Below are 26,147 nucleotides of genomic sequence, written 5' to 3'. Positions count from 1 at the left end.
TAATGATCTTATTTTTACTGTTCATCACTAAGACTTCTTAATGATTCTTTAAACCTCTCCCTCCAGAGATTCAGATAGATGAGAAGTTCTATCAGTCTCATCTTTCTGAAGGAGCCTCTTCTGGAGCCTTCTGACCTGCACCATCTACGTCTAGTGCACAGCTGTTTTCAGGGCTTCCCACTTTATTTTTCTCCTGTGTTGTGTCTTCTGTTTCCTATATCCCATGCATTCTTTTTCTTTGTTTAGCCCTCATTTTAGTGGAGTACATCTCCAGTAGCTTCCTGAGGAAGGAGAAATAAATGAAAGGGAAATTTTTTGAGCTCTTGAATGTCTGAACATACCTTTATCCTTTTTTTTTTTTTCTTGGCTGTGTTGGGTCTTCGTTGCTGTGTGTGGGCTTTCTCTAGTTGCGGAGAGTGGCGGCTACTCTTCGTTGTGGTATGAGGACTTCTGATTGCAGTGGCTTCTCTTGTTGCGGAGCACGGGCTCTAGGCCCGCGGGCTTCAGTAGTTGTGGCACACGGGCGTAGTTGCTCCGCGGCATGTGGGATCTTCCCGGACCAGGGCTCAAACCCATGTCCCCTGGATTGGCAGGCGGATTCTTAACCACTGCGCCACCAGGGAAGTCCCCACACCTTTATTCTTTATGCACACTTGATTGGTAGTTTACTAGTCACGTACAGAATTTCAGTTTGAAATAAATTTTCTTTGGAATTTAATAGACCTGCTCCCATGTCTTCTAGCTTTCTTTGTGACCCTTGAGAAATCAAAAGATATGCTGATTCTTGATCCTTTCTAAATGATCTCTTTTTCTCTTTGGAAGGCTAGGATTGTCTTTTTGCCCCCAGTGTGCTGCAATCTCACAATGATGAGCCTTGGGATGAGTCAAGTTGTACCCATTGTGCTTGGCACTCAGTGGGACCTCTTCAAGCTGGAAATTCATGACCTTTAGTTTGGGGGAAATTTTCTTGTTTTGTTGGTGATAACTCCTTCCCTAATCCCTGTTGTTGTTGTTTTACAATTCTTATTTTTTGTATTTTGAACCCCCTGTAGTGGTCCTCTAATTTATTTTTTCTTTCATATTTTTCATTTCTTTGTCCTTTTGCTTTTTTTCCCCCTAGGATACTTCCCAACATTTATCTTCCACCTTTTTATTGAATTCTCATTTCTACTATCATATTTTTTTGTCTCTGAATGCTCCTTTTAAAATAGTAGCCTGTTACTGTTTTATGGTTGCAATGGTGTCACACATCTCAGTGTATAAATAAATAAGGTTTTCTCCTCATTGAATGGTTTCTGTTTTCTCTAAGGGCTGCTTTTTTTCCCTTCCCCTGTTTGTTTCCATCCCCGCGATACCACCTTCCATGTTTGTTTCTGAAATTGTCAAATCCCTAGGTCCTCTACTCAGCTCTTGCTGGCACTCCTAGGTCCCCTCCTTGGCAAAGGACAGGCTTTTTTGGTCTCTGCACTGGTTGAAGTGTATGTTAGCCGCAGAGTCCTTTTCCTCCTTTCAGGTCCCAGAGTGTTTACAACCAGATCTGTACCCTCCAGGTAGGAAGCTGGAGGGTCACCTCTAGTTGAATTTGATCTGCCTTAAAAGAAAGAGCCAAAGATAAAGACACTGGAAATTCCGCAACTAAACTGTCCAACCAAATTACATTAAAGCTAGTCAACACGCCTCCTCACACTCAGAACATCTGGGATATCATCTAAAATATAAGTTGAAATGATTCATATTGAATTTACACTGTGCAGAGAGGGATACCTGCAAGCTCCATCCTTAACGACCCCAATGCTGTGGAGGAGGTTTACCGAGGTTGAGAAGGACCTCCTCCCCCCGCCCCCTCCCCCGCCCCCTTCTCCTTCCAGAGCAGCCGATCCGGCCCCCCGCCGCCAGGCGGAGCCACCGGGAACGGCCGGCGGCTGCGTGGGCAGGGCCTCTCTGGGAGGAGAGGAAGAAACCAGAGAGACGGCAGAGGAAGTTGCTGTGGCTCTGGGAGCTACGGTTTCGAAGCCCTACTGGTGTCTGATCACTGGCCGGAGCCGGAGTCCATTGGCCACGCTGGCTGCGCAAGGAGCCGAGGACTCGCGCGGAGGCAGGATGCTCCTGGCCGGCGATTTCGGCAAGGCGCCGGCAACCCGGGTGAGGCGGCCCTTATGGCCCGGGGCGGGGACACTGGTGGCCCAGTGAGGTGGCACAGATCTCCCAGGGGAGGGTGCCTCGATGAAGTGGCCTTGGCGGCCTGGGGACGCGGTTGCGGTGGCCCGGGGGAGATGACTCTTGCAACTCTGGTGAGGTGGCAAAGACTTCCCGGGGGAGGTGGTCCCAGTGCGGTGGCTCTGGTGATCCCGGTGAGATGACACAGGTCATTCTGGGGAGGTGGCCCTGGAGGCCGGGCCTGGAGAGGTGGCAGTGGTGGCCCCAGGGAGGTGGCCCGTTTTAGAACCTCCAGATCCTGACCTCTCAGGAAGGCCCCAGAGGGAGGGGGCTGGGACCTTGTTGTCTTCCAGTGGATGCCCTCTGGGAACCCTGTGCGAGTTCCACCTATCACTTCAGTCTTAATGTGTTTGTCACACCTGATCTCCTTCTAGTGCTGCTCTGAAAACGGTGACCAAAGGAAGAACATCAAGGAGAAAAGTAAGCGGACTCCAAACACCTTAGCACTTTCTACCCAGCCATCTCTCCAAAACTCTGCCCTCAAGGGTCTGCATCGAGAAGGGTCTTAGCCTGTTATCTTTTAGATGAAGCATCTCTTTTTCTCTTTCTGTATTAAATACTGATTATCATCATACACATATTTTTGCCTTTCCGGATGGTAAAATATGGGATGATTTGGAGAAGAGCACTTCCTGTGCCCTACCTAGTGCAGGGACTTCTGTGGTTTCTCTCCAGTGCTGCCCTTCATACTGGATTCAGAGTAATTGGGGCCTGCCTGTTACTTCAGTGAAGCATCAACTTATTAAGCATCAGGAATTTCGAGGGGCTAATGATCTAGGAGAGATGACCACCACCTTAGTTGCATTCAAAGGAGTCAAATGATCATTGTTCAGTTGTATTTACCTTCAGTGAATTTGCAGGTAATCGTTGATCTGGGAAGAGCACAACAGATAACTTGGTTCCTGGATCTTGAACTGGATAGGGAAAAGGTCACTATCTCCATTTCCTTCCTAGGACAGGAGCATACACCAGGGGGTGGACATTTGGTATTTTACTTCTATAAGCTAAATGTGGCAAGATTTTGGAAATCAAGGAATCAAGGAATCTTGAGGGCCTTTTGAAGTGAAATTTACTGGGAGAAATCAAGGAATCTTGAGGTCCTTTTGAAGTGAAATTTACTGGGAGAGGAAGCGGGAAGCATGGCACAGCTGTTCCATCAGAGGGTTTTTGGTTCTTCTCATCACGGCAAATAGTCTGGGAATGAGTAGTAGTAACAGAAAGGGTGCTTGTGTTACCATATTGGCTTTAGGAGTTAGACTTGCCCTTAACATTGCCTGTTGCTGCAATCTGCCTCAGAAAGAAAGCTCTGAGTACTTCATAGCACTTGACAGTCACAGCTGCCACAAGTTAGCTCCTTTTCCTTAAAGGATTTGAGAGTACCTCACATCATTCAGTTTAACCCTTCCCATTTCCACCTTTGCCCCATTCAGATGCCTGGGAAGTTGATGCCACGGAGCCGTAGACCCTCCTTTGTTGGCTTGGTCAATTTCTTTGCAATTGGAAGTGCTCTTTACAAAAAATAGAGGAAAGGAGAGACATTAACCACCCCCCCCAAATCAACATTGTGTCATTTTGAAGAATGTCATTTGACTAAGAATGTACTATGCTGCATTTAAATGGTTAAATCAAAAGAGTATAATTTTTTGTAAAAGGTGAAGATAGAATTTACTCCCTAAGCTACAGCAAGCTTATCTTCACAAAACATTCCCTCTGCACATAGCCCTGCCTCTGTGTATGCAGATATACCACACAACTCACATGTTTTATATAAGATAAATTAAAAAAGTCGACATTGTGGGCTTCCCCGGTGGCACAGTGGTTGAGAGTCCAACTGCCGATGCAGGGGACACGGGTTCGTGGCCCAGTCCGGGAAGATCCCACACGCCGCGGAGTGGCTAGGCCCGTGAGCCATGGCCGCTGAGCCTGCGCGTCCGGAGCCTGTGCTCCGCAACAGGAGAGGCCACAACAGTGAAAGGCCCGCGTACCGCAAAAAAAAAAAAAAAAAAAAAAAAAATTTATCGGTGGAAGAGCCTGGGCCATTTGACCTGTAGTTCGCGGGGTTTTTTTGTTTGTTTGTTTTTCTTTTGGCCACACCCCGAGACATGCGGAATCTAAGTTCCCCGACCAGGGATCAAACCAGTGCCTGCAGTGGAAGCATGGTGTCTTAACCACTGGACCGCCAGTGAAGTCCACAACAGTGAGAGGCCTGCGTACCGCAAAAAAAAAAAAAAAAAAAAGTCAACATTGTGACTCCTGTACTTAATAGTAGATGGAGTCCTGTAGTAATAAAGTTTGATGCAGACCAGCCAATTCTGATCGTATCTGAAGGAGAAGAAAATAAGAATATTGTTTTGAAATTCAGGAAACATGGATTTTAGTCCCATTTATAACCTTTGAGTGTAGGCTGGGCAAATGTTAGAATTTATAGTAGGGAAGTTGAGGCATAGACTCTTACTAGTTTCACTTCTACCTACCAGTGAGCTACTCGTTCTCATTGCATGTGAAGAAGCTTTTAATTCTTATAAATTGAAGAGAACAAAGGAAAATTTGGTTTTTTTAAGGCCTGGGGGAGGGGAACATACACAGTACTAAATACTGGTATATATTATGTTAATCTCTTGTAGTTACATTTTGCATTTAGGCATATCTTTATCTAGATATTCTTATCTTCATTTTGTCAGAAGTGACTGTTGTTTTTTAATGAGGCTGATTATAACCTCTTGCCTTTCATTGCTGTTTCCTTAAAACTTTATTTTTCAGAAGCAGACTCACAGATATAGAGAACAAACTAGTGGTTACCAGTGGGGAGAGGGAAGCGGGAGGGGCAATATAGGGGTAGGGGATTTAGAATTACAAACTATTATGTATAAAATAAGCACTGAGTGAAGTAAGTCAGAGAAAGACAAATATCATGTGATATTGCTTATGTATGGAACATAAAGAAATGGTACAAACGAACTTATTTACAAAACAGAAATAGACTCACAGATGTAGAAAACTAACTTATGGTTACGGGGGGGGGGAGGAAGGGATACGTTGGGAGATTGGGATTGACATATACACCGTACTATATATAAAATAGATAACTAATAAGGACCTACTGTATAGCACAGGGAACTCTCTCAGTACTCTGTAATGACCTATATGGGAAAGAATCTAAAAAAGAGTGGATATATGTTTATGTATAACTGATTCACTTTGCTGTACACCTGAAACTAATACAACATTGTAAATCAACTATGCTCCAATAAAAATTTTTAAAAAAAGCTATGAGGATATATTGTACGATGTGGGGAATATAGCCAATGTTTTATAATTACAAATGGAGCATAACCTTTAAAAATTGTGAATCACTATACTGTACACCTGTAACATATAATATTGTATAGCAACTATACTTCAATTAAAAAAAAAAAAAGAAAAACGCTTTATTTTTGGTAAAGAGCCACTTCTACAAGGGCAGCTCCAAGGAAGAACAGAGGTGAAGTCCAACTAGCAGAGCTCTCAGGAGGTTCTGTATTGTTGCCCCAGCTTTATCTCTCATGTACACATCTTGTTTGTTTTTTGTTTGTTTTGTTTTTTAGAAATTGTTGTAGTCCTTGTAATGAAATATATACTAGTACAGTCAAACTTTTAACAAACCATTAATGGTTTGTTTAGAGACAACCAAATCCTACAGGCAAACCTGAAGTAGAGAAATGCACTGTATGTTCAGGTTTATTCTAATGTTTGGTTTCTATGAACTCTACTCTCTTTTTCTCAGGGCCCTTATTTTATAGTATTTATTTTCATTTGGAGTTCAATGGCTATTACTCTGAATTTTTACAGTATCTTGTTTTTTGTTTGTTTTTTAAATTTCTAGGTACAACTCATCTCTAGGGAGATTAAACCCTGTATGTGGAATCATTCAAGTGTGGACTTACTAGAGTTGAGCGTGGTTTATTTTTTTATTTAAAAAAATTTTTTTTAAAATTTTGGTTGCGCCAGGTCTTAGTTGCGGCAGGCGGGCACCTTAGCTGCGGCTCACTGGCTCCTTAGCTATGGCATGTGGACTCCTTAGTTGTGGCATGTGAACTCTCAGTTGTGGTGTGCATGTGGGATCTAGTTCCCTGGCTAGGGATCAAACCCGGGGCCCCTGCATTGGCAGCACAGAGTCTTAACCACTGCACCACCAGGGAAGTCCCTTGAGCGTGTTTAATATCAGGGAACTTAATGGCTGCACAGTGACATGGAGTTACCATTATAAAGTTTGACCCAAACTTCAGGTTTCCTAAACTTTTCAGGAAGAAGGAAACCATAAGTAACCAAAAGGAGTAGCTTACACATGGAAACACACTTCAAAAGGAAGCAGCTCATCTTAGCACATGGGGGTGGGAGTAGGAGAAGGACATGGCAGCCGGCTGTGGATCTTTGTCAAGAAACTGCTTTGAGCCTTCAGGTTTCTTGGGTTCAGGGCACATTCAGAAAGCCATGCTGGCACAGATCATCAGCAAAAGTATAGGTAGAGATACTCTGGAAGAGAGGAGCAGTGCTGTTGGTCCACAAATGTAGGACCATGGAAAATAATTTAATTGCCTTTGAAGTGGATTGTTTACTAGAAATTTGTTTTAAGTGTTTTGTTTAAATAAAAATCAGAATTTTTAAATTTATATATTTGAATCTTCCCTCATTCCACAAAGAATTCAAGGTAACTTAAATTGCTTAATTATGTCTTAAATATTCTGGATAGTGGAAGAAGGTATAGACTCCTGCAGAGTGAAAAACTGACTTGTGAACTACAGGAAATGATCGACTTTCAAGCATAGAATAAGGAGTGGACTCTGGGAAATTTCACATACTTGGTGGGATGAGAGCAAAGCTACATAGCGTTCCTGTTTTCACTGGGTATTGTGTGTTCTGCTATAGTACATGTTGCCTCTGCTACCACTTTTCTTAAGAGGGTTCCAAATCACCTGTTTTTGTCATATCTAATAAGTCCAATATGAACTGGCCAATTCTAGTTTATTTGCCATGGGAAGAATCTCACTTTAGATTGTACAATTTAGTGGTTGCATTAGTCATTTTGAGTTTTCCTGGTAATGTGTTTTCTCTCAAATTTCTTTTTTTTTTTTTCCGTTTCTGAAATGGACATCTTTTTTTTATAATTAATTTATTTTTATTATTAAAAAAATTTTTTTTGGCTGTGTTGGGTTTTTGTTGCTGTGCACGGCCTTTCTCTTGTTGTGGCGGGCGGGGGTTACTCTTCGTTGCGGTGGGCGGGCTTCTCATTGCGGTGGCTTCTCTTGTTGTGGAGCACGGGCTCTAGGCGTGTGGGCTCAGAAGTTGTGGCTCATGGGCTTAGTTGCTCTACAGCATGTGGGATCTTCCTGGACCAGGGCTCGAACCCGTGTCCCCTGCATTGTCAGGCGAACTCTTAACCACTGTGCCACCAGGGAAGTCCCTGAAATGGACATCTTTGTACAATCGCTTCTGAAGCTTTTAAAACTCTTTTACTCTTATATCAGGAGGAGTTTTTACTCATTGCTCTCCCTTTCAGATTTTTTTCATATACTTGAGATCTTTCAATACCTTTTTTGTTTCTTTTTTTTTTAAACATTTTAAAACCAGAGTCCTCCTTTGGTGTTATTCTAGACTATACCATCTGATTCCTCGCAAATTTTGAAAATATATTAATAATTTAATAAAAGCTGCATCAGCAGAATCAGATTTGACCTTTTTCCCCTCAGTAATAAAAGATTCTTAAGATACACAGTTGTCTAGAAAAGTTTAGTTCTGTTTGTAACTGCGCTGTCATGCCAACATCTATTGCAACCTGTGGGTACTAGGACAGAGTTTAGTAATTTTTCTTTCACTCAGAATTTCCTAAGCTCTTAAGCATTTTATAGTAGTACTTGATCGATAGATTGCTTTATAGCTATTCATTTGGGTATTTGTGTGTGTGTGTGCGTGCGTATGTGTATTTATATGCATATATATACCCATATATATATATAAATATATACACTCATCCATTGGTATCCATGGGGCATTGGTTCCAGGACCTCTGCGAATATCAAGATCCCTGGATGCTCAAGTCCTTTATATAAAATGGCATAGTATTTGCCCGTAACCTACACATATCCTCTGTGTGCTTTAAATCATCTCTAGGTTACTTAATGCCTAATGCTAATAATAATAGTTTTGCATACAATGCAAATGCTATGTAAATAGTTACTGGAGCATGGCAAATTCATTTTGCTTTTCGGAACTTTTTGGATTTAAAAAACTTTTTTTTTATCTGCAGTCGGTTGAATTCATGGATGTGGAGGGCTGACTGCTTTATATAAATATATAAAATATAGTGTGTATGTATATATACATATATTCATTTACACACACTATATTCATTAGGGTATTTTTGTGTATGTGTGTATATATATACATATACACACAAGTACTATATATACAAAAATGCCATATATAGGTAGTGTTTTCTTTAACTTTTGAAAGTAGATATGTTGCCTTGTATATCTTTTGCATTTCCTTTAACTCCATAGTACTTGGTGGTGTTGAGTAATTGTTATTCTTTCATTTTAGGTGACATAAATATTGCAGCTGTCGTTGGAAACCAACCAGTCTGTGAAAGTACAGATAACGGTGATCTCCCTTCCTATGTGGCGGTATTTATAGAAAAGGAAGTCGGAAATGACCTTAAATCTTTAAAGAAACTTGATAAACTCATAGAACAGATGACAGAAAGTAAAATGCAGTTAGAAGAACAGGCAAGTATTAAAACTCATTGAAACAATATCAGTACTATACTCATTATAATATAATGTAAATATAACCATTAATATATAGGCATTTTTGAAAATATAGATTGTGACAAACAGTCTAATCATTTAAAACTGCTTAATAGGTTTTAAGGACCTACAATGTGCTAGGTGTTTTACAAATTATGTAAAAGAGAAAGTTCCTACTGATAATGATTTATGTCTGACATTTATGTCTGACATTTTCATACAATGACTTTTAATGTGCTTTTAAAAGTAAATTCATGGGATACCAAAATGTTACAACACTATCATTCCAATTTTTTTATATATGCACACATAGGGAGAAAACATTAAAATAAGTATAACATTATAATAATGGTTATTTCTGGGTGGTTGGTTAATAAGTGATTTATTTTCTTTTTTTCTTCTTTAATAAATTTATTTATTTATTTATTTATTTAGCCTGTGTTGGGTCTTCATTGCTGTGAGCGGGCTTTCTCTAGTTGCAGTGAGCCGGGGCTACTCTTCGTTGCGGTGCTCAGGCTTCTCATTGCGGTGGCTTCTCTTGTTGCGGAGCATGGGCTCTAGGTGCCGGGTTTCAGTAGTTGTGGCACACGGGCTCAGTAGTTGTGGCTCGCGGGCTCTAGAGCTCAGGCTCAGTAGTTGTGGCACATGGGCTTAGTTGCTCCGCGGCATGTGGGATCTTCCTGGACCAGGGCTCAAACCCGTGTCCCCTGCATTGGCAGGCGGATTCTTAACCGCTGTGCCCCCAGGGAAGTCCCACAAGTGATTTCTTTATATCTTTTTGTATTTTCAAGTTTTTTTCTTTTTATAATAAACATATTACCTGAAATAATGTTTTAAAAAATCCAGTGGGGGACTTCCCTGGTGGCGCAAACTTCCCTAAAAATTTCCACCCAACCTGCAAAGGTCTGTGCATGAGCCATGCAAGCACAATTGCCTTGCACCCCAAAACCTTCTACTCAAAGTGTGGGAACTTGTAAGAAATGCAGAATCTCAGTCCCTACTTCAGGCCTATTAAGTCTGAATCTGCACTATAACCAGATCTCTAGGTGATTCCTATGCATGTTCAAGTCTGGGAAGCACTGCCTTCGTACACCATTACCCCTGGCATCTCTTTTATTGCACTAATCCCACTGTTGAAGGTTTGCCTACATCTCTCTTCCATACCAGCTGAGCTTAAGGGCAGATGCTGTGTCTAATTTATCTGTCAGACCCTAGCACAGTGCCTGGTATAGAGTGTCTAATCAGTGTTGATTAAATTGAAATTCCTTTATAATATTCTTATCATATTGTACTGATGCCTGATATTTGTATATGTTTTTCCATCTGCTGTAAGAAAAATTTATTTAATAAATATATCTAAAGGCATTACCTGGATATCATCTTACCAAGTCACTAGTTCCTTCTCAATCTGGGCTTAAATCAGAATCACCTGGGGAACTTTTGCAAATAGTTACCCAGACTTTTAGTATCAGAGCCTCATTTGTTTCTGAAAGAAAATTATTAGTAGATAAAGCAGGTAAATGTTCTTTGGCTGGACCCTCTGAAAGTGCTGAGCTTCATGATGGTAGATCCAAAGATGTTTACTGGGGGCCCTCCCTACACACCTCCACGTAGAGCATTCCATGTTGAGGTTTGGTTAGTACAGGATGCAGAAACCCAACATTTCTTTTGAAGCTTTTAAATGACAATTTTCATTTCTATTAGAACAAACATGCATTTTGAAGGTAACTAATAAAAAAGAGAAAAAAATGAGAATCTTATCTGATTGCTGCTGTTTTTAATTTTTTGTTTTTGGTATGGGCAGGTACTTACAGTTTCATCAGAAATCCCTAAAAGAATTCAGAGTGCCTTAAAAAATGCAGAAGAATCAAAGCAATTCCTTAATCACTTTCTGGAGCAAGAAAGCCATCTCTTCAGTTCCATTAACAGCCATCTGCTGACTGCACAGCCCTGGATAGAAGATCTCGGAGCCATGATTAACCAAATAGAAGAGATTGAACGGCATCTTGCTTATCTTAAATGGATTTCACAAATTGAAGAACTCAGGTAAAATAGGCCTCTTTGTTCTCATAATTATTATTTTCCTTTGAGGCTATGTCTTAGAGAGTACGTGCATGCCATTAAATAATTGAGTTAATTAAAGATTATAATAATGTGATTTTACCAGTTACGAAAATAGCATTATGATAATGATTCTTTTCCTTTATTATGAATGAACATAAACTTTTAAGGGAGCTTAATTTGCGTTTGAAAGAAAGTAATCCAAGTAAAAAGTTTTAAGTCCTATAGTTATATTGTGAACACATGATAAAAATGATTATAATGCCAACTCATCAGTGTGGTAATATTCCTCTTTTACCTTTTAGAGACGGTCACTTAATGAAATGGATTGCTTTCTCTATAATTTGAATTTTTTTCAGTGGGTATCACCTAAGAAGAGCTACACTGTATTGATTATTAGATGAAAAACAGAGTCCTGCTGCTTTTGAATAGGGAAAAATAAAGAAATACAGTGGACCCCTGAACAACGCAGAGGTTAGGAGCATCAGCTCTCCTCAGCTGTCAAATCTGCATCCAACTCATAGTCAGCCCTCTGTATCCACGATTCCTCCCTGTCCTTAGCTCCACATTCACGGATTCAACCAACCAGGGATTGTGTACTACTGTACTATTTACTACGGAAAAAAATCAGTGTATAAGTAGACTCGTGCACTTCAAACCCATGTTCCTCAAGGGTCTATTGTAACTCTTTTTGAATTAAATACATATCACTGGTAGTTGATTGTGAGTGTCTGGTATTGCCTTTCAAACAAGCTATATTAACCTTTCTGCCTACATTGGTAGATTTTTTGGTTTCATGATTTAAATTCTGAAAATAACTATAAAAGACAAAATCTGGGGACTTCCCTGGTGGCGCAGTGGTTAAGAAGCCACCTGCCAATGCAGGGGACAGGGTTCGTGCCCTAGTCTGGGAAGATCCCACATGCTGCAGAGCAACTAAGTCCCTGCGCCACAACTACTGAGCCTGCGCTCTAGAGCCCACGAGCCACAACTCCTGAGGCCGCGTGCCACAACTACTGAAGCCCGTGCACCTACAGCCCGTGCTCCACAACAAGAGAAGCCACCACAATGAGAAGCCCTCGCACTGCAACGAAGAGTAGCCCCCGCTCACCACAACTGGGGAGAAGGCTGCGTGCAGCAATGAAGACCCAACACAGCCAATAAGTAAATAAATAAGTGAAAAATTTAAAAAACAAGACAAAATCTGTTAAAAAACTTAGTAAGAATGACTAGGAAAGGAGAAGAACGAAAAATGAGAGAATGAGCGTAGGGGAAGGCCAAAAGGGCTGTCAGAAATAGAATAATACACACATGAGATTAGTATGATTGTTGAGGCCTGAAGCAGTGATGGTGAAAAACAAAGGCCGCTCGTGTTGGAGGGAGAAGGGAAAGTACTAGTGCATAGTGGAGATGGGCAGGGTGGCAGTACACATTCCTGTGCTTAAGGAGGGTGCTGTGCCCACCCAGCAGCGTAACCGAAGCGTGGCACTCAGCGGGGGATGAGAGTCCCAGCTTACTCTCACCTAGCGAAGTGGCCAGGCCTGGGTAGGATGTACACAGGCTGCCTAGAGGGAGAGCACTTCCGATCCCTGAACTGAGATTAATTATTGAAAAGGTTAAATTTTGTTCCTATTCTGGCTTAAGATATGGAATGTTATTTTCATCAAAAGAAACATTTCAGTTTTAAATGTTTTGTTTTATTTAGCCAATATGCAAAATGGTAGTCATGGGCTGAATGAATCCTGAAGATAGGTTGTATTTGGCTTCTTTTAAAGAATTTGATTAATTGGTTTGATTTTACATGGAAATCTTGATTTCTGGATTCTCTTGAAAAATTTTAAGATTTGGCTACATTGGACCTACACTCCAGTGTGGCAGCACTTGGCTGGAGCCTTAGGATGGGGTATGTGCTTTTTAGCTTGTCCTAGTCCCCGCCCACTTTGCTTTTTTCATTTACTGTGCCCATCAGGCCTTGCGAGGCATTTGAGTTTGCTACCCTTGCTGTAGAGCTTACCTTAAATTTTGTCTGCAACTTGGCTAACAGTAACTTGAAAGGACTAGACTCTGAGGTGCCACCTCCCTAAGTTTCCTATAATCCAGTTTAGCTGGGCAAAGTAGGTAAAAATTGAAGTCTACCATATTTGACCTTACCAGATGCCACCCACATTCTCCCCTTTGGATTAAGATATGACAGACTTCTGTCAAAGACAGATTTATTAGAAATGAGTGGTGCCTGAGGGAATGTGACAAAGGAAAATTCTTTTACCTTGGGAGGGGTGGGAAGGGAAAGGTGGAGGGAGGTATCCTGAACACAGGCCACTGTTCTTAGAAGGATGCTGAATTTGAGGACTCCAGGCTCCCAGAGACTTGCGTATCAGGTAAAAAAGCCACTACAAGGTGGCGCTTCCTTCTTTCTTGGATGTAGCTTTATATAAAGCAGGAGGAAACAGCAGTTTTTCCACATTTGGAATTATTGTGGACAAACTGTCTTTACAGTTTGTTTTGCCTTGTTTTGCAGTGATAACATTCAGCAGTATCTGATGACCAATAATGTCCCAGAGGCAGCTTCTACTCTGGTCTCTATGGCAGAACTTGACATCAAGCTTCAGGAATCATCCTGTACTCATCTTCTTGGTTTCATGAGAGCCACTGTTAAATTCTGGCATAAAATTCTCAAGGACAAGCTTACAAGGCAAGAAATTTATCCATATTTCATGGTAATTGCTTTCAGATGGATATTTGGTGCTCACGGTATTTTACTGTAATATTTGTGTCACTTTTCTGTTACAGTGACTTTGAGGAAATTTTAGCACAGCTTCATTGGCCATTCATCGCACCCCCTCAGTCTCAAACTGTTGGCATAAGTCGACCAGCCAGTGCCCCTGAGATATACAGTAACTTGGAGACACTATTTTCTCAGCTCCTGAAACTACAAACCTCGTATCTTTGTTGGAGTTAAAACTCACTAAAATTTCTTTTTTCTAGAGTGGATTTGTGGCCAGAGAGTAAAGTGACCAGAGAGTAAAGCTTTCTGAAAGTGGCCAGGGAGTAGTGGGTTTGGACTTGATCTCTGTATTCCCACGGACTGTTCTCCTTCCACATAAATTGCATGTGGGTGGGAGGGCTGTGAGGAGTTCTGAAATGCATGACTGTAAAAGTTTGCATCACATATAGGTCTCATGGGACAATCAAAAAAATGGGCAATTGGGAAGAAACCTTAGTAACTTAGTACTAATTTAATAGCACGATTACTTGAATATGTTTCCTTACTACTTATTATTCTTTATTTTAGGAAAGACAGATTAATTCTAATAACATTTTTCATGTACTTTTTACTGAAGTCATGTAATATAGTTAGACTACATATTATCTGTATTATAATTAATTTTACTTAGTATCATATGTGTCTCTTGGAAAAATGTGTGTATACATATACGTGTGTGTGTATATACATACACATACGTGTGTGTGTATACATACATATACGTGTGTGTGTATATATACACACATATACATATGCTTTTCTTTTTCCTTGACTTGACTATGTCAGAGATGAATTACTTACTGAGACAAAACAACTTCCAGAAAAATACTCTCTTCCTGCATCCCCTGCTGTCATCCTGCCCATCCAGATTATGCTGACTCCCCTTCAAAAGAGGTTCAGGTATCACTTCAGAGGGAACCGACAAACTAATGTTATAAGCAAGGTGTGCTTTGCCAATTCTTGCCCTTGGTTTTTATTAATAGCAAATGTTAAGGCTTTCTGTACTTCTGCTGCTTTGAGTTAAAATCTGATTCTATTCACATTTCTGTTTTTCTCTGAAGAGCTAAATTCCTGTTTTGCCACTACCCTTTATAGATATATTTTGGGACTTGTGTTGATTTGTTGTAGGAATCAGCTCACTCACTAGCACATCATCTGACCAGTTTCTGAAGTTTCCCCTGGGGTGTGCTGTAGCATTTGCTGTGGCACTTTTTACAACTGGCTCTACATGTGTTCCACTGTGCAGATTGCTCCTTCAGGTTTATAAATATATCAGAAAGAAAAGTGAGAATCAAAAGATAGTAGAGCATTAGTTTTTGAGTAGAAGTGCTGATGCTAAAATGATTTGTAGCTGTGTAAGACAAAGTATGGGGATAAGTGACAGGAATGGCTTTGAGGAAATTATCACCAACATTTTAGTTGAGGGACTATACCCATGTGTACTGGGCATACTGTTGAGATTTTTTTCTTTAATTTGATCAGAAAAACAATCACTGACAACTGTTTTCAATGAAATTTGATTGAATTTGTTGAGAATTATAACCTTGGGAGTTGCTAGGGGGTGGATACTATTCTTGAGTCTTGCTACATCTAATGCAGTGCAAGTAGCAGAGGGATTCGGTAAGTGTTTTTTTTTTTGTAATAGGGTCATGTTTTATTTTTAAAATATATATTCTTAATTTCTCGGTGTTTTGAAGTAAATGTTATTAAATGCCAGATTACACCAGGCATTGTATGTGTCATCTATAAATGAGTTTATAGGCTTTATAGAATATTAAAGGAATCAAGGGATAGGCAGTTACATCTGTATAGGAAGGGAGTAGAGTGACAATGGATTTCTGGTTCTTAAATTCAGCTTGTTCTTTTGTACTTCATGGGTCTCCTCCTTTTTTGGATGGGGTGTTGGTAGAAAGAAAAGTAGAACCTATTAGTAAGTGTAAGTGAGACAAAACAATAAACCTAAACTGTAGAGAGGCAGTGATCGTTTGAAGTAAGAAAATTGGGAGTTATATTGTTGCTTCCTGAAGTGTGGTTCCAGTGGTCCTAGTACTATGACATCAAGCCTGAACTATGCAGCCCCCGAGAGTAGCTACTGCCCCTTTTTCATTTCTGTATTCCCAGCATCTAGCACACAGCAGGGTTTTACCTTTCAGTAAATGTTCTAGAATTCCTGTCCAGCAAAACTTGGAAGGTTTATAGAATCATCTCTAGGGACAGTTTAAAAAGCTGCATACTTATATTACTCTTCTATAATTATACCTGTTTTAAAGCATTTGTATTTCTTGTAATGCAGACCAGCCAAATTTTTTTTCCTAATTTAGGTTTTGAAAAAAAGAACAAAACAGAAGATGGTCATGTTTAAAAATTATTTTGGAATGTTATTTCAAAAAAATATATAATATTTATACTTTACATATTTCTAAAGTACTAGGTTTTAAATATTTATGGCATTGTAAATTTATGAGTTTACTGACATAAGCCACATTATTGAAATTTATTGGGAGTACATTGGGAAACATTTGATTATTAAGCCTAGCATGAATTTAAAGTTCAGAGTAGAAATTGTGCTCTTACATATAGGAATTTTCAACTAATTTTTGTAAGTACTGTGTGTCTACAATTAAATAGAGACATTTAACTGTACTTTCCAGTTGGAATGACTTAAGAATTCAAACTGTTTACCTCCTTCCTCAGCCCGAATGGTACTTGGCTCAGGTACTTATGTGGATTGGGAACCACACTCAGTTTCTGGATGAGAAGATTCAGCCAATATTAGACAAAGTAGGCTCTTCGGTAAATGCAAGGGTAAGAGACTTTGTCCAAAGCATTTCCGTTTTAGAGTTGTAGGTGTCCATGAATAACTTGTCATTTTCATTACCTTATGCTTATGTATATTTTTGTAGCTTGAATTTTCTCGGGGCCTTATGATGCTGGTTCTTGAAAAGTTAGCTGCTGATATTCCTTGTCTGCTCTATGATGACAGTCTCTTCTGTCATTTGGTGGATGAGGTGCTTTTGTTTGAAAGAGAACTACACAGCGTTCATGGCTATCCCAGCACTTTTGCTAATTGTATGCATATTCTGTCAGAAGAGACCTGTTTTCAGAGATGGTTGACTGTGGAGAGAAAATGTAAGTGCTCACGTGGCTGTGGGGTGGGGAGAGATGCCTCTTTTTGCGTATATAAGTTTTCTCCAGTTCTGGGTAGAAACTAGAGCCATCTATATTTTTCTTGGTTAGGGTTTACCAAGTTGCCTTCAGAGATCATCTTATTTTCTTTTCTTCCCATCAAGCTTCAGTTTTTCCCAGAATTGCACTCTACAGGTTTCTAGGGTAGAATATTCAAGCCAGTACAGTATATAGTTAACTGTTTTATAGATTTTACCTATAGTATTTCTGTTCTTGCTGGAATCATATTGGATGTGGCTTGTCTAGTGAGTGTAACTATTTTGAAGATTTGGGGTAGGTACGGCAGGGAGAAGTAAAATATCTTATTTAACCCTAGAATAGAGCACATTAAATATAGTACAACTAGTAGGAGGTTATAGATTTATTTTTTCATGAAAAGTTACCATTCCTAAGAGATTATGAGTTGAAAGATCAGGAATTTGTAATGTAACAATCTGTAACTAGTTGTTTGACATAATCCTTTTTCCCGCTTATCAGTTGCTCTTCAAAAAATGGACTCAATGCTCTCGTCAGAAGCTGCCTGGATATCCCAATATAAGGATATCACTGATGTGGATGAGATGAAAGTTCCAGACTGTGCAGAGACGTTTATGACACTACTCTTGGTTATAACTGGTAAGTATAGTCTTTTAAGATACAACTTTGTTTTTTTTTAAAAGTACTGACTCTTAACAGACTTGTGGTTGCCAAGGGGTGGGGGTGGGGGGGTGGGGGGATGGATTCCATTATGTGATAAACCATAATGGAAAAGAATATGAAAAAGAATGTATATATGTATAACTGAGTCACTTTGCTGTATAACAGAAATTAAATACAACGTTGTAAATCAACTATACTTCAATACATAAAATTTTAAAAAGTAAATGAAAGTACTGATTCTTCACATGGTACTTTTCAAGTAGTTTGACAAAATATATAGTGGTTATTGTAATACCTTCAAATTCAGTTTCTATTTTGGCAGAACTCTAGCACAGCATTCCAGCTTTTAGATTTTTAGTAATCTAAATAAGATCTTAAACATTAGTTTCCATGAGGGGAAAATTCCTGAATCGTTACATAAAAACAAATAAGAATTTAATTTTATTACCTGAAATCTCTTGCCTTTCAACTTTTTGAGTGTCTTCAGTAAATGGTGATTGACCTAAATTTTATATATTATTTTCTTCACCTCGATATATCAAAGATTGTAGAACAGTAAAATAATAAAGTAACTTTAGGGATTGGAATAGTAATAGGACCTCTTCTTATGGTGCAAGAATGTTCTGGCTGGAGGGTGGCCCAGCCGCCTCTAGCCCTGGTTTGTCTGCAGCCATCCACGTTGCCCCAGGGCACTGCAGGCCTGCTGGTTCTCCAGGTGCCACTGAGCCCTCACTGCCATTATCCTCCAGTGTCTTGTCCATTGCTTGGGCCTGTCTAGTAACCTGAAGAGGTGTCATTCCAGGCCAGTCAGTAAATTCTATATTCTAACTGTAAGAAAGATATGAAAAACACTAAAATACAAAAAAATTTAGCAAAACTGATTAAAAAAAATTTTATTATGGAAATTTTCTAATATATATAAAAGTAGCATATCGAACCCTCAGGTATCTGTTACTAAGGTTTAAAACTATCACTTTTCTATTATGTGTTTTTCTCCCCCCAAAATCCAGATTTTTTCCCCCGAAGTATTTTAGAGAACATTTCAGACATCTTAGCATTTCACCTATAAATCCTTAACTATGTATCTCTTTTAACCTACCCTAGTTCCTCCTTCCTTTTTTAAAAAATGTCATTTATTTGTTGAAGAAATAGAATAGTTTTGGTATATAACTTTCTCATATGCCTTTTTAAAATATTGAGATATAACTTTTTAAATTGCAGTATAGTTAATTTACAATGTGTTAGAAGCATAACTCATATACAGTGAAATGCATAGATCTTTAGTGTACAGATCAATGAGTTTTGACAAATACCAATACTTGGGAAACCCACGTACTTAGAGAGTTTAGAAATGCATCCATACTTGAATGGTCAATCGATTTTTGACAAAGGCACCAAAGCCAGTCAGTAGGAAAAACCTATAACTATGTCATGGATGGTACCATAAACCTTCATATGTCTTGTTAACTTTCTCCACAGACAGATATAAAAATCTTCCCACAGCTTCCAGAAAGCTGCAGTTCCTGGAGTTACAGAAGGACTTAGTAGATGATTTTAGGATACGATTAACTCAGGTGATGAAAGAAGAGACTAGAGCTTCCCTTGGCTTTCGATATTGTGCAATTCTTAATGCCGTGAACTATATCTCAACAGTACTAGCAGACTGGGCTGACAATGTTGTAAGTTAATCTTTTATATTAAGTAATATATTAGTAACTTCAACAGTTTTGCCTTTTGAAATCTGTTGAATCTGTAGCAAGCAAGTTAGGCAGAATCACAGTTGGGCCAAACTTAGGAGGTGTGATTAAAGTACATATTTTTCTCATTCAAGTCTCAAACGGTTAAATAATCCTGATATTTTAATCACTGGAGAAGCCATCTTTTCGTGAAATTGTTGTTTATAAAGTGAACCATTTTCCTTTTTTAGACTCTGAACTTGGTGAATGTCATGAATAGTAATTGCCATCTCGCGAAAAGCTAAGATTGTGTAATGGTGTCAAAATCAATAAAGTTCAAGACTTTAAGGAAAATAAAAGAATAACATTTGATACCTTTTTAGTGCCTTCGAAACATAAATTATGAAATCATAAAAACAGAAACATTTTTTAACCTATTTCATACATTAAAAAATTATTTAATACTTTGTTTATTTTCAAACATATTCAAGAGTGAATAGAATGGTAAAACGAACTCCCATGTGCCTATCACCCAGCTTTTTTTTTAAATTTGGCTGCGCCACATGGCATACGGGATCTTAGTTCCCCAACCAGGGATTGAACCCGCACCCATCCTGCACTGGAAGTGTGGACTGGACTACCAGGGACGTCCTCACCCAGCTTCTTATACCAACTGTGTTTCATTTAAACCTTTGCTCTACCCCCATGTGTGATTATTTTGAAGTAGATCTTAGATACATTTCGTGGTAAATATTTTCGTATGTATCTCTAAAAGATAAGAACACCTTTTTTAAAAACACACCACCAGGGGACTTCCCTGGTTGTCCAGTGGTAAAGAATCGCCTTCCAGTGCAGGGGACGCGGGTTCAATCCTTGGTTGGGGAACTAAGATCCCGCATGCCGCGGGGCAACAAAGCCCGCGTGCCACAACTATTGAGCTTGCATGCCTCAATGAGAGAGCCCGCATGCCGCAACTACAGAGCCCACATGCCCTGGAGCCCGCACACCACAACCAGAGAGAAAAAACCCGCACGCCACAACTAGAGAGGAGCCCGCGTGCTGCAATGAAAGATCCCGCATGCCCCAACTAAGACCTGATGTAGCCAAAATAAATAAATAAATAAATATTTAAAAAAAAATACCGTTATCACATCCAAAAAAATTAACTAATTTCTTACCCTGGAAGGTATATTTTAAATAAATCTAAAAATCAAACCCTGGATTTAGTAACAAGTACTGTGAAAGGCCTTCTGCCTCCAAGGATTTTACTTATCCTTCCTTTCTCCATGCAGAGTCCATGTGTTGGCAGATTTGATCTGCCTAAATATAATTAACTAGTACTTTAGTTTTACTCTTTTTATTAATCCAAGGAATATATTGGTGATCAGGGCTTTTGGTAACCAGATTTTCTAATATGTACTTCCAACTAAAAGTGAAGAAACTTAATTAGTCTTTATAGCCTTAACATAAATAGATTAATTCCTTTAGCTGTTTTAGATATTAAAATGATTGCAGAGGGCCTCCAAGACCTCCTTTTTTTTTTTTTTTTTTTTTTTTTTTTTTTTTTTGCGGTACGCGGGCCTCTCACTGTTGTGGCCTCTCCCATTGCGGAGCACAGGCTCCAGACGCGCAGGCTCAGCGGCCATGGCTCACGGGCCTAGCCGCTCTGTGGCATGTGGGATCTTCCCGGACTGGGGCACAAACTCGTGTCCCCTGCATCGGCAAGCGGACTCTCAACCACTGCGCCACCAGGGAAGCCCCAAGACCTCCTTCTTGGACAGGGTGTTCTCAGGTTAGGAATCACTGTTCTAAGATCATATGTGTGGATACAAAAATCCAGCAAGGCCCATGAAGTACATTTCATGGCAGAAAGCATTAACACAGGATTAAGATGACCATAAAACAGTAAAATATACATTTAATGGTGAAAAAACTATACTGAGTATAAAGAATATGAAGACACATTATAAATATAAGTATTATGTGTATAATTGTGTCATTAAATGAAAGTAGGAAAATAAAACAACTATAATTTTAACTAAAGACTTAAAAACATCCCTTTTAAAATGTGATAAAGTGGGAACTGAATAATTACAGACTTAAATAATTAGAAAGACTGATTAACTGGAGATTGGTGGTAAGTCCACAGTATACTAAGGGAAACACAATTTCTGAGTGTGTTCAGCTGAGTCACAAATATGAACGAAGGTAAATTAAAATTTCTATACATTGTCAAATCTTAATGTAATAAAACAAAAAATAAAAGCAGAAATGAAATATAGCCACACACAGGCATTTAAAATATTCAATGCCTGAGTTAGAAAGTCTAGAAAACATGACAAGAATGTATTTTAAATTATGAATTTATGATAAAAAATTATATACTGCTAGCACATTATATAGAAGATATTTTCCTTTACTGTGAAAGAAGAAACAAAATGAAAAAGTCTTTATCAGGGTAATAAGCCAAAAAAATAGGAAACAAAAATAAATATACTAATAACAGATACAAACAAGATAAATATCTAATAAACACAATCATAGTTTACTCTAATCTGGACTCTTTGGTTGGGACTTTGTAATTACTACAAAAATGTTAACTGAAATACATGTGCATATCATTCTGCTGAGCAAGGAAAATAATCATTTCATAAAATGAATATAAGTGGAGTGTAATGATGAATGCATCTATCTTTATAAAGTCACCTAATCAGAATACATTCATTCATTATGTACTTTTATGTGTCATGTTCCTAATTTTAGTAAGTGCTTTTATTCACTCACCCCACCACAGCGCTCCATTTTCTGCTAAGCTTTTTCGTGAAACAAATTGTCATTCTTGCTGCTTATGCCAGTGATTTTAATAAGAGACTCATTCAGGACCACATGTTTAGCTTCAATGAAATATTTGTGGAACATCATTAATTACTTTACTCAGTGCCATAGTCTGTTAACAAAGATGAATTGGCCATCATCCCTAGCCTTAGAAAATTTATAATCTGATACTGAATTAACTGGGTCCTTCTGTCAAGAGAGAAATAACCAAATTTTAGAGTTGACTCTTCAAGTCATGAATGAATTTTGTGTTTGGTATGTTACTATGGTACAAATTCTGTTTAACATCAAAAATCATTTACGGCTTCCCTGGTGGCGCAGTGGTTAAAAATCCGCCTGCCAATGCAGGGGACACGGGTTCGATCCCTGGTCTGGGAAGACCCCACATGCCGTGGAGCTACTAAGCCTGTATGCCACAAATACTGAGCCTGAGCTCTAGAACCCGCAAGCCACAACTACTGAGCCCACGTGCCACAACTACTGAGCCCACGTGCCACAAATACTGAAGCCTGTGCGCCTAGAGCCCATGCTCCACAACAAGAGAAGCCACGACTATGAGAAGCCCGCGCACGCAATGAAGAGTAGCCCCTGCTCACCGCAAGTAGAGAAAGCCAGCACACAGCAACGAAGACCCAACACAGACAAAAATAATTAATTAATTAAAAAATCATTTAATCACATTCACAGTCCTTCAGCCTGTGAATGCTCTAAATAAAAATCATGTAAGCTCTTGTATTACACAGAAAAAAGTAGAGTTCACCTTCCATTCATTTAGATTCTCCACTAACAGCTGTCTGTCCATTGCCAGACTGTGCTAAGCCTGACATAACCCAGCCATTCAGAATTAGGAATGTTTCAGTCATAGGTGACAGAAACCCAGATTCACGCTGGCCTAAGTAGGGGAGTGCGGTGGCGTGAGGAGGTGAGGAATTTGTGTAACTGAAAGGATTAGGCAGGGCTGCTCTAAAGTTGTTCATTCCTGGCTTCACTCGTAGGCCGGCTCTGGTAAGTATGACCATGGGTGGCTCCAGGCTTCCATGGTCCATGAGCAGGCTCAAAAGGACACTGCCACTTCCCTGCCAGCTTCAGCAGAAATGCCAAGATGGCCTCTCACATGTCATCCCTGAACAATCCCTAGTAGCCATGCCCAGTCTCCTCTTAATAGACATTCAGGTTGTTTTTAACGTTTTGCTAATTACCCACAGCGTTGTTTTCCTGTAGGGCAGAAAGAATAATACTAATTCTACCTAAAATAATACTGTACAAAAATGACATTTTAATTCTCTTAACTCATATATCTTCTAGGTTTACTACAGCTCTCAATCTGTATCTAGAAAAACATGAGCACTTAAAGAAGGTAGCCGTTAGGGGAATGCAAATCAAAACCACAATGGGATGCCACTTCATACAAACTAGGATGGCTGTAATAAAAAAGACGCAGTAACAGTTATTAGCATGACGTAGAGAAATCTGAACCCTCACTCACCGCTGATGGGAATGTAAAATGGTACAGTTGCTGTGGAAATAGTCTGGCAGTTCCTCAAAAGGTTAAACACAGATTTACTATAGGATCCTGCAATTCTACTCCTAGGTATATATCCAAGAGAAATGAAAACGTATGTTTGTGCAGAAACTGTACACAAATGTTCATAGCAGTATTATTCATAAAAGTGTAAACAACCCAAATGTCCGTCAACTAATGAATGGGTAAATATAATGGAATATCATTTGGCTATAAAAAGAAATGAAATACTGATATATATTACAACATCGTTGAACCTTGAAAACATTATACTAAGTGAAAGAAGCTAGTCACAAAGAACCATAGGTTGTATGAATCCATTTATATGAAGTGTCCAGAACAGGCAGGTCTAGAGACAGAAAGGAGATTCGTGGTTGCCCAGGAACAAGGTGGGGGTGGGGTGGGGAACCACTAGGAGGGGGTTGGGGGATGATGGCAGAGAGTGTGAGATTTCTTTGTGGGGTAATGAAAACGTTCTAAAATTGTGGTGACAGATGCACAACTCTGAATGTACTAAAAGCCACTGAAATGTATACTTTATTTTTTTAAATTTCTTTATGGCTGTGTTGGGTCTTCACTGCTGCACATGGGCTCTCTCTAGTTGTGGCGAGTGGGGGTTTCTCATTGAGGTTGCTTCTGTTGTTGCAGAGCATAAGCTCTAGGCACACCAGCTTCAGTAGTTGTGGCACGTGGGCTCAGTAGTTGTGGCTTATGGGCTCTAGAGCTCAGGCTCAGTAGTTGTGGCGCACGGGCTTCATTGTTGCGCGGTACTGTGGGATCTTCCTTGACCAGGGCTCGAACCTGTGTCCCCTGTGTTGGCAGGTGGATTCTTATCCACTGCTCCACCAGGGAAGTCCCCAAACTGTATACTTTAAATGGGTGAATTGTACGGTACATGAGTTACATCTCAAGCTGTTAAAAAAAAAGGTATCTTAAACATGTTAACATATTTTTGCTTTCAGTTCTTTCTACAACTTCAACAGGCAGCATTGGAAGTCTTTGCAGAGAATAACACTCTCAGTAAATTGCAGCTGGGGCAACTGGCCTCTATGGAGAGCTCTGTCTTTGATGACATGATTAACCTGTTAGAGCGTTTAAAGCATGACATGCTGACCCGGCAAGTAGATCATGTTTTTAGAGAAGTTAAAGATGCTGCAAAATTGTATAAAAAAGAAAGGTAAGTCCTCTGTACTTTCTTATAAGTCAGCTCTCAACTCCAGTTTGATAGAAGTTAAAAGGTGACATGCAGTCAGATTTCCAAAGTGTCTAGATAGCACAGAGCTTGGCCTTTTGCACTCCAGACTTTTAACTGTTTCTAAAATATATTCAGACATTCTTAATCAGAATAAACTGATCATAACTTAACCTTCAGATGTGTCTGTAAGTCCGGCAAGCTGGTGTCTGGCATGGGGCCGAATGCCTAGCCTGTCACCCATTGACAAAGCAAGGTGCTGCTGTAGTACCTGTGCATGCCTGTGCTATAGTTTAGTCCACTCTCATGATTCCTGTGACATCTGTTACCTCCCAGACGGTGAGCTTCTTGAGTGCAGGCAATGTCTGTCCTAGCAGTCCTGTCACACAGAGGACTTGTTATCAGTTTGGAAGTGTTATTAGTCCCTGTTGTTTTGCTGAAAATTAGAGTGTAAAATTAGCTGATGTCTTAAATGTAAATGCATTTTACATTTTAACTCTTACATCAGTAAGTCATATTAAAACTGGTGATTTAAAAAACTTATCATCCTCATTAAGTAAAGAGTATTTCATTGAGAACTACAATATAAACATAGGTATAGGGAATTCCCTGGCGGTCCAGTGGTTAGGACTAAGTACTTTCACTGCCAGGGCCTGGGTTCAGTCCCTGGTCAGGGAACTAAGATCCCACAAGCTGTGTGGCGTGGCCAAAAAATAAAATTAAATAAATAAGCAAACAAACGTAAGTACAATTTATTTTCTGAAAGAGCTTTTAATGTTGGGCTGCACATTTTTTCTTACCCAAAATGCCCCAGGACGGTGCACTTCCCCACATTTAAAATGATTTGTTAAATCTTTAAAAATACAGAGAGATGAAAAATTTCATAATAAAAATTAATGTGCTTCAGGCAGTGCTGTTTCTGTTTTTTTCCAGGTGGTTGTCCTTGCCGTCGCAGTCAGAGCAGGCAGTGATGTCCCTGTCCAGTTCGGCTTGCCCCTTACTGCTTACTTTACGAGACCGTTTACTGCAACTGGAGCAGCAGCTCTGCTTCTCCTTATTTAAAATCTTCTGGCAAATGCTTGTAGAGAAGCTGGACATATACATCTACCAAGAAGTAAGTAAGAGTAGACTGTATGTTGGGCTGTGATGATAGAGGCAACTGCTATATGAATTGTCCTTTTTTTCAGATAATTCTTGCCAATCATTTCAATGAAGGAGGAGCAGCTCAGCTGCACTTCGATATGACTCGGAATCTTTTCCCTTTGTTTTCCCA

General features: G+C 39.5%; 2 protein-coding genes across 8 annotated transcripts in view; one reads left to right on the top strand and one right to left on the bottom strand.

Annotated features, from left to right (window-relative positions):
- The window catches only part of PUS7 (pseudouridine synthase 7), a 101,762-nt gene that overhangs the window by 56,497 nt on the left and 19,118 nt on the right, over positions 1 to 26,147 (bottom strand). For 2 of the 6 annotated variants that reach the window (XM_067745976.1, XM_067745979.1), the window contains exon 5: positions 25,599 to 26,147. The exons of 3 other annotated variants lie outside the window; for them this stretch is intronic. Coding sequence is in view for 1 of the 3 variants with exons in the window: in XM_067745979.1 (XP_067602080.1) it covers positions 26,081 to 26,147 (67 nt within the window). In the remaining 2 variants the exon portion in view is untranslated. Of the gene's footprint in view, positions 1 to 25,598 lie in introns of those variants that run through there. One more of the 6 variants, XM_067745977.1, reaches the window with a different exon arrangement.
- Positions 1,978 to 26,021, top strand: RINT1 (RAD50 interactor 1). 2 transcript variants are annotated; one of them, XM_067745969.1, is made up of 13 exons: positions 1,978 to 2,142; positions 2,592 to 2,637; positions 8,794 to 8,978; positions 10,804 to 11,045; positions 13,579 to 13,752; positions 13,851 to 14,000; positions 14,611 to 14,767; positions 16,519 to 16,629; positions 16,728 to 16,953; positions 17,488 to 17,625; positions 19,129 to 19,328; positions 24,645 to 24,859; positions 25,808 to 26,021. In XM_067745969.1, the coding sequence occupies exons 1-13, from the start codon at positions 2,101 to 2,103 to the stop codon at positions 26,019 to 26,021; spliced, it is 2,100 nt and encodes a 699-aa protein (XP_067602070.1). In that variant the 5' UTR covers positions 1,978 to 2,100. The 2 variants fall into 2 exon arrangements, with proteins under 2 accessions (XP_067602070.1, XP_067602069.1); XM_067745968.1 differs by lacking the exon at positions 1,978 to 2,142 and adding an exon at positions 2,259 to 2,291.

The sequence above is a fragment of the Pseudorca crassidens genome, chromosome 8, assembly GCF_039906515.1.
Source record: "Pseudorca crassidens isolate mPseCra1 chromosome 8, mPseCra1.hap1, whole genome shotgun sequence".
NCBI lineage: Eukaryota > Metazoa > Chordata > Mammalia > Artiodactyla > Delphinidae > Pseudorca > Pseudorca crassidens.
The sequence above is the reverse complement of the archived record's forward strand: the minus strand, read 5'-3'. Positions and strand labels throughout refer to the sequence as shown.

Bases quoted from the DNA above. Each gene is read 5' to 3' on its own strand.
- RINT1 (XM_067745969.1), top strand. From the start codon at position 2,101: ATGCTCCTGGCCGGCGATTTCGGCAAGGCGCCGGCAACCCGG. The intron at 11,046-13,578 runs GTAAAATAGGCC...CTTGTTTTGCAG, and splicing joins TCACAAATTGAAGAACTCAG to TGATAACATTCAGCAGTATC. The intron at 16,954-17,487 runs GTAAGTGCTCAC...CCCGCTTATCAG, and splicing joins GTTGACTGTGGAGAGAAAAT to TTGCTCTTCAAAAAATGGAC.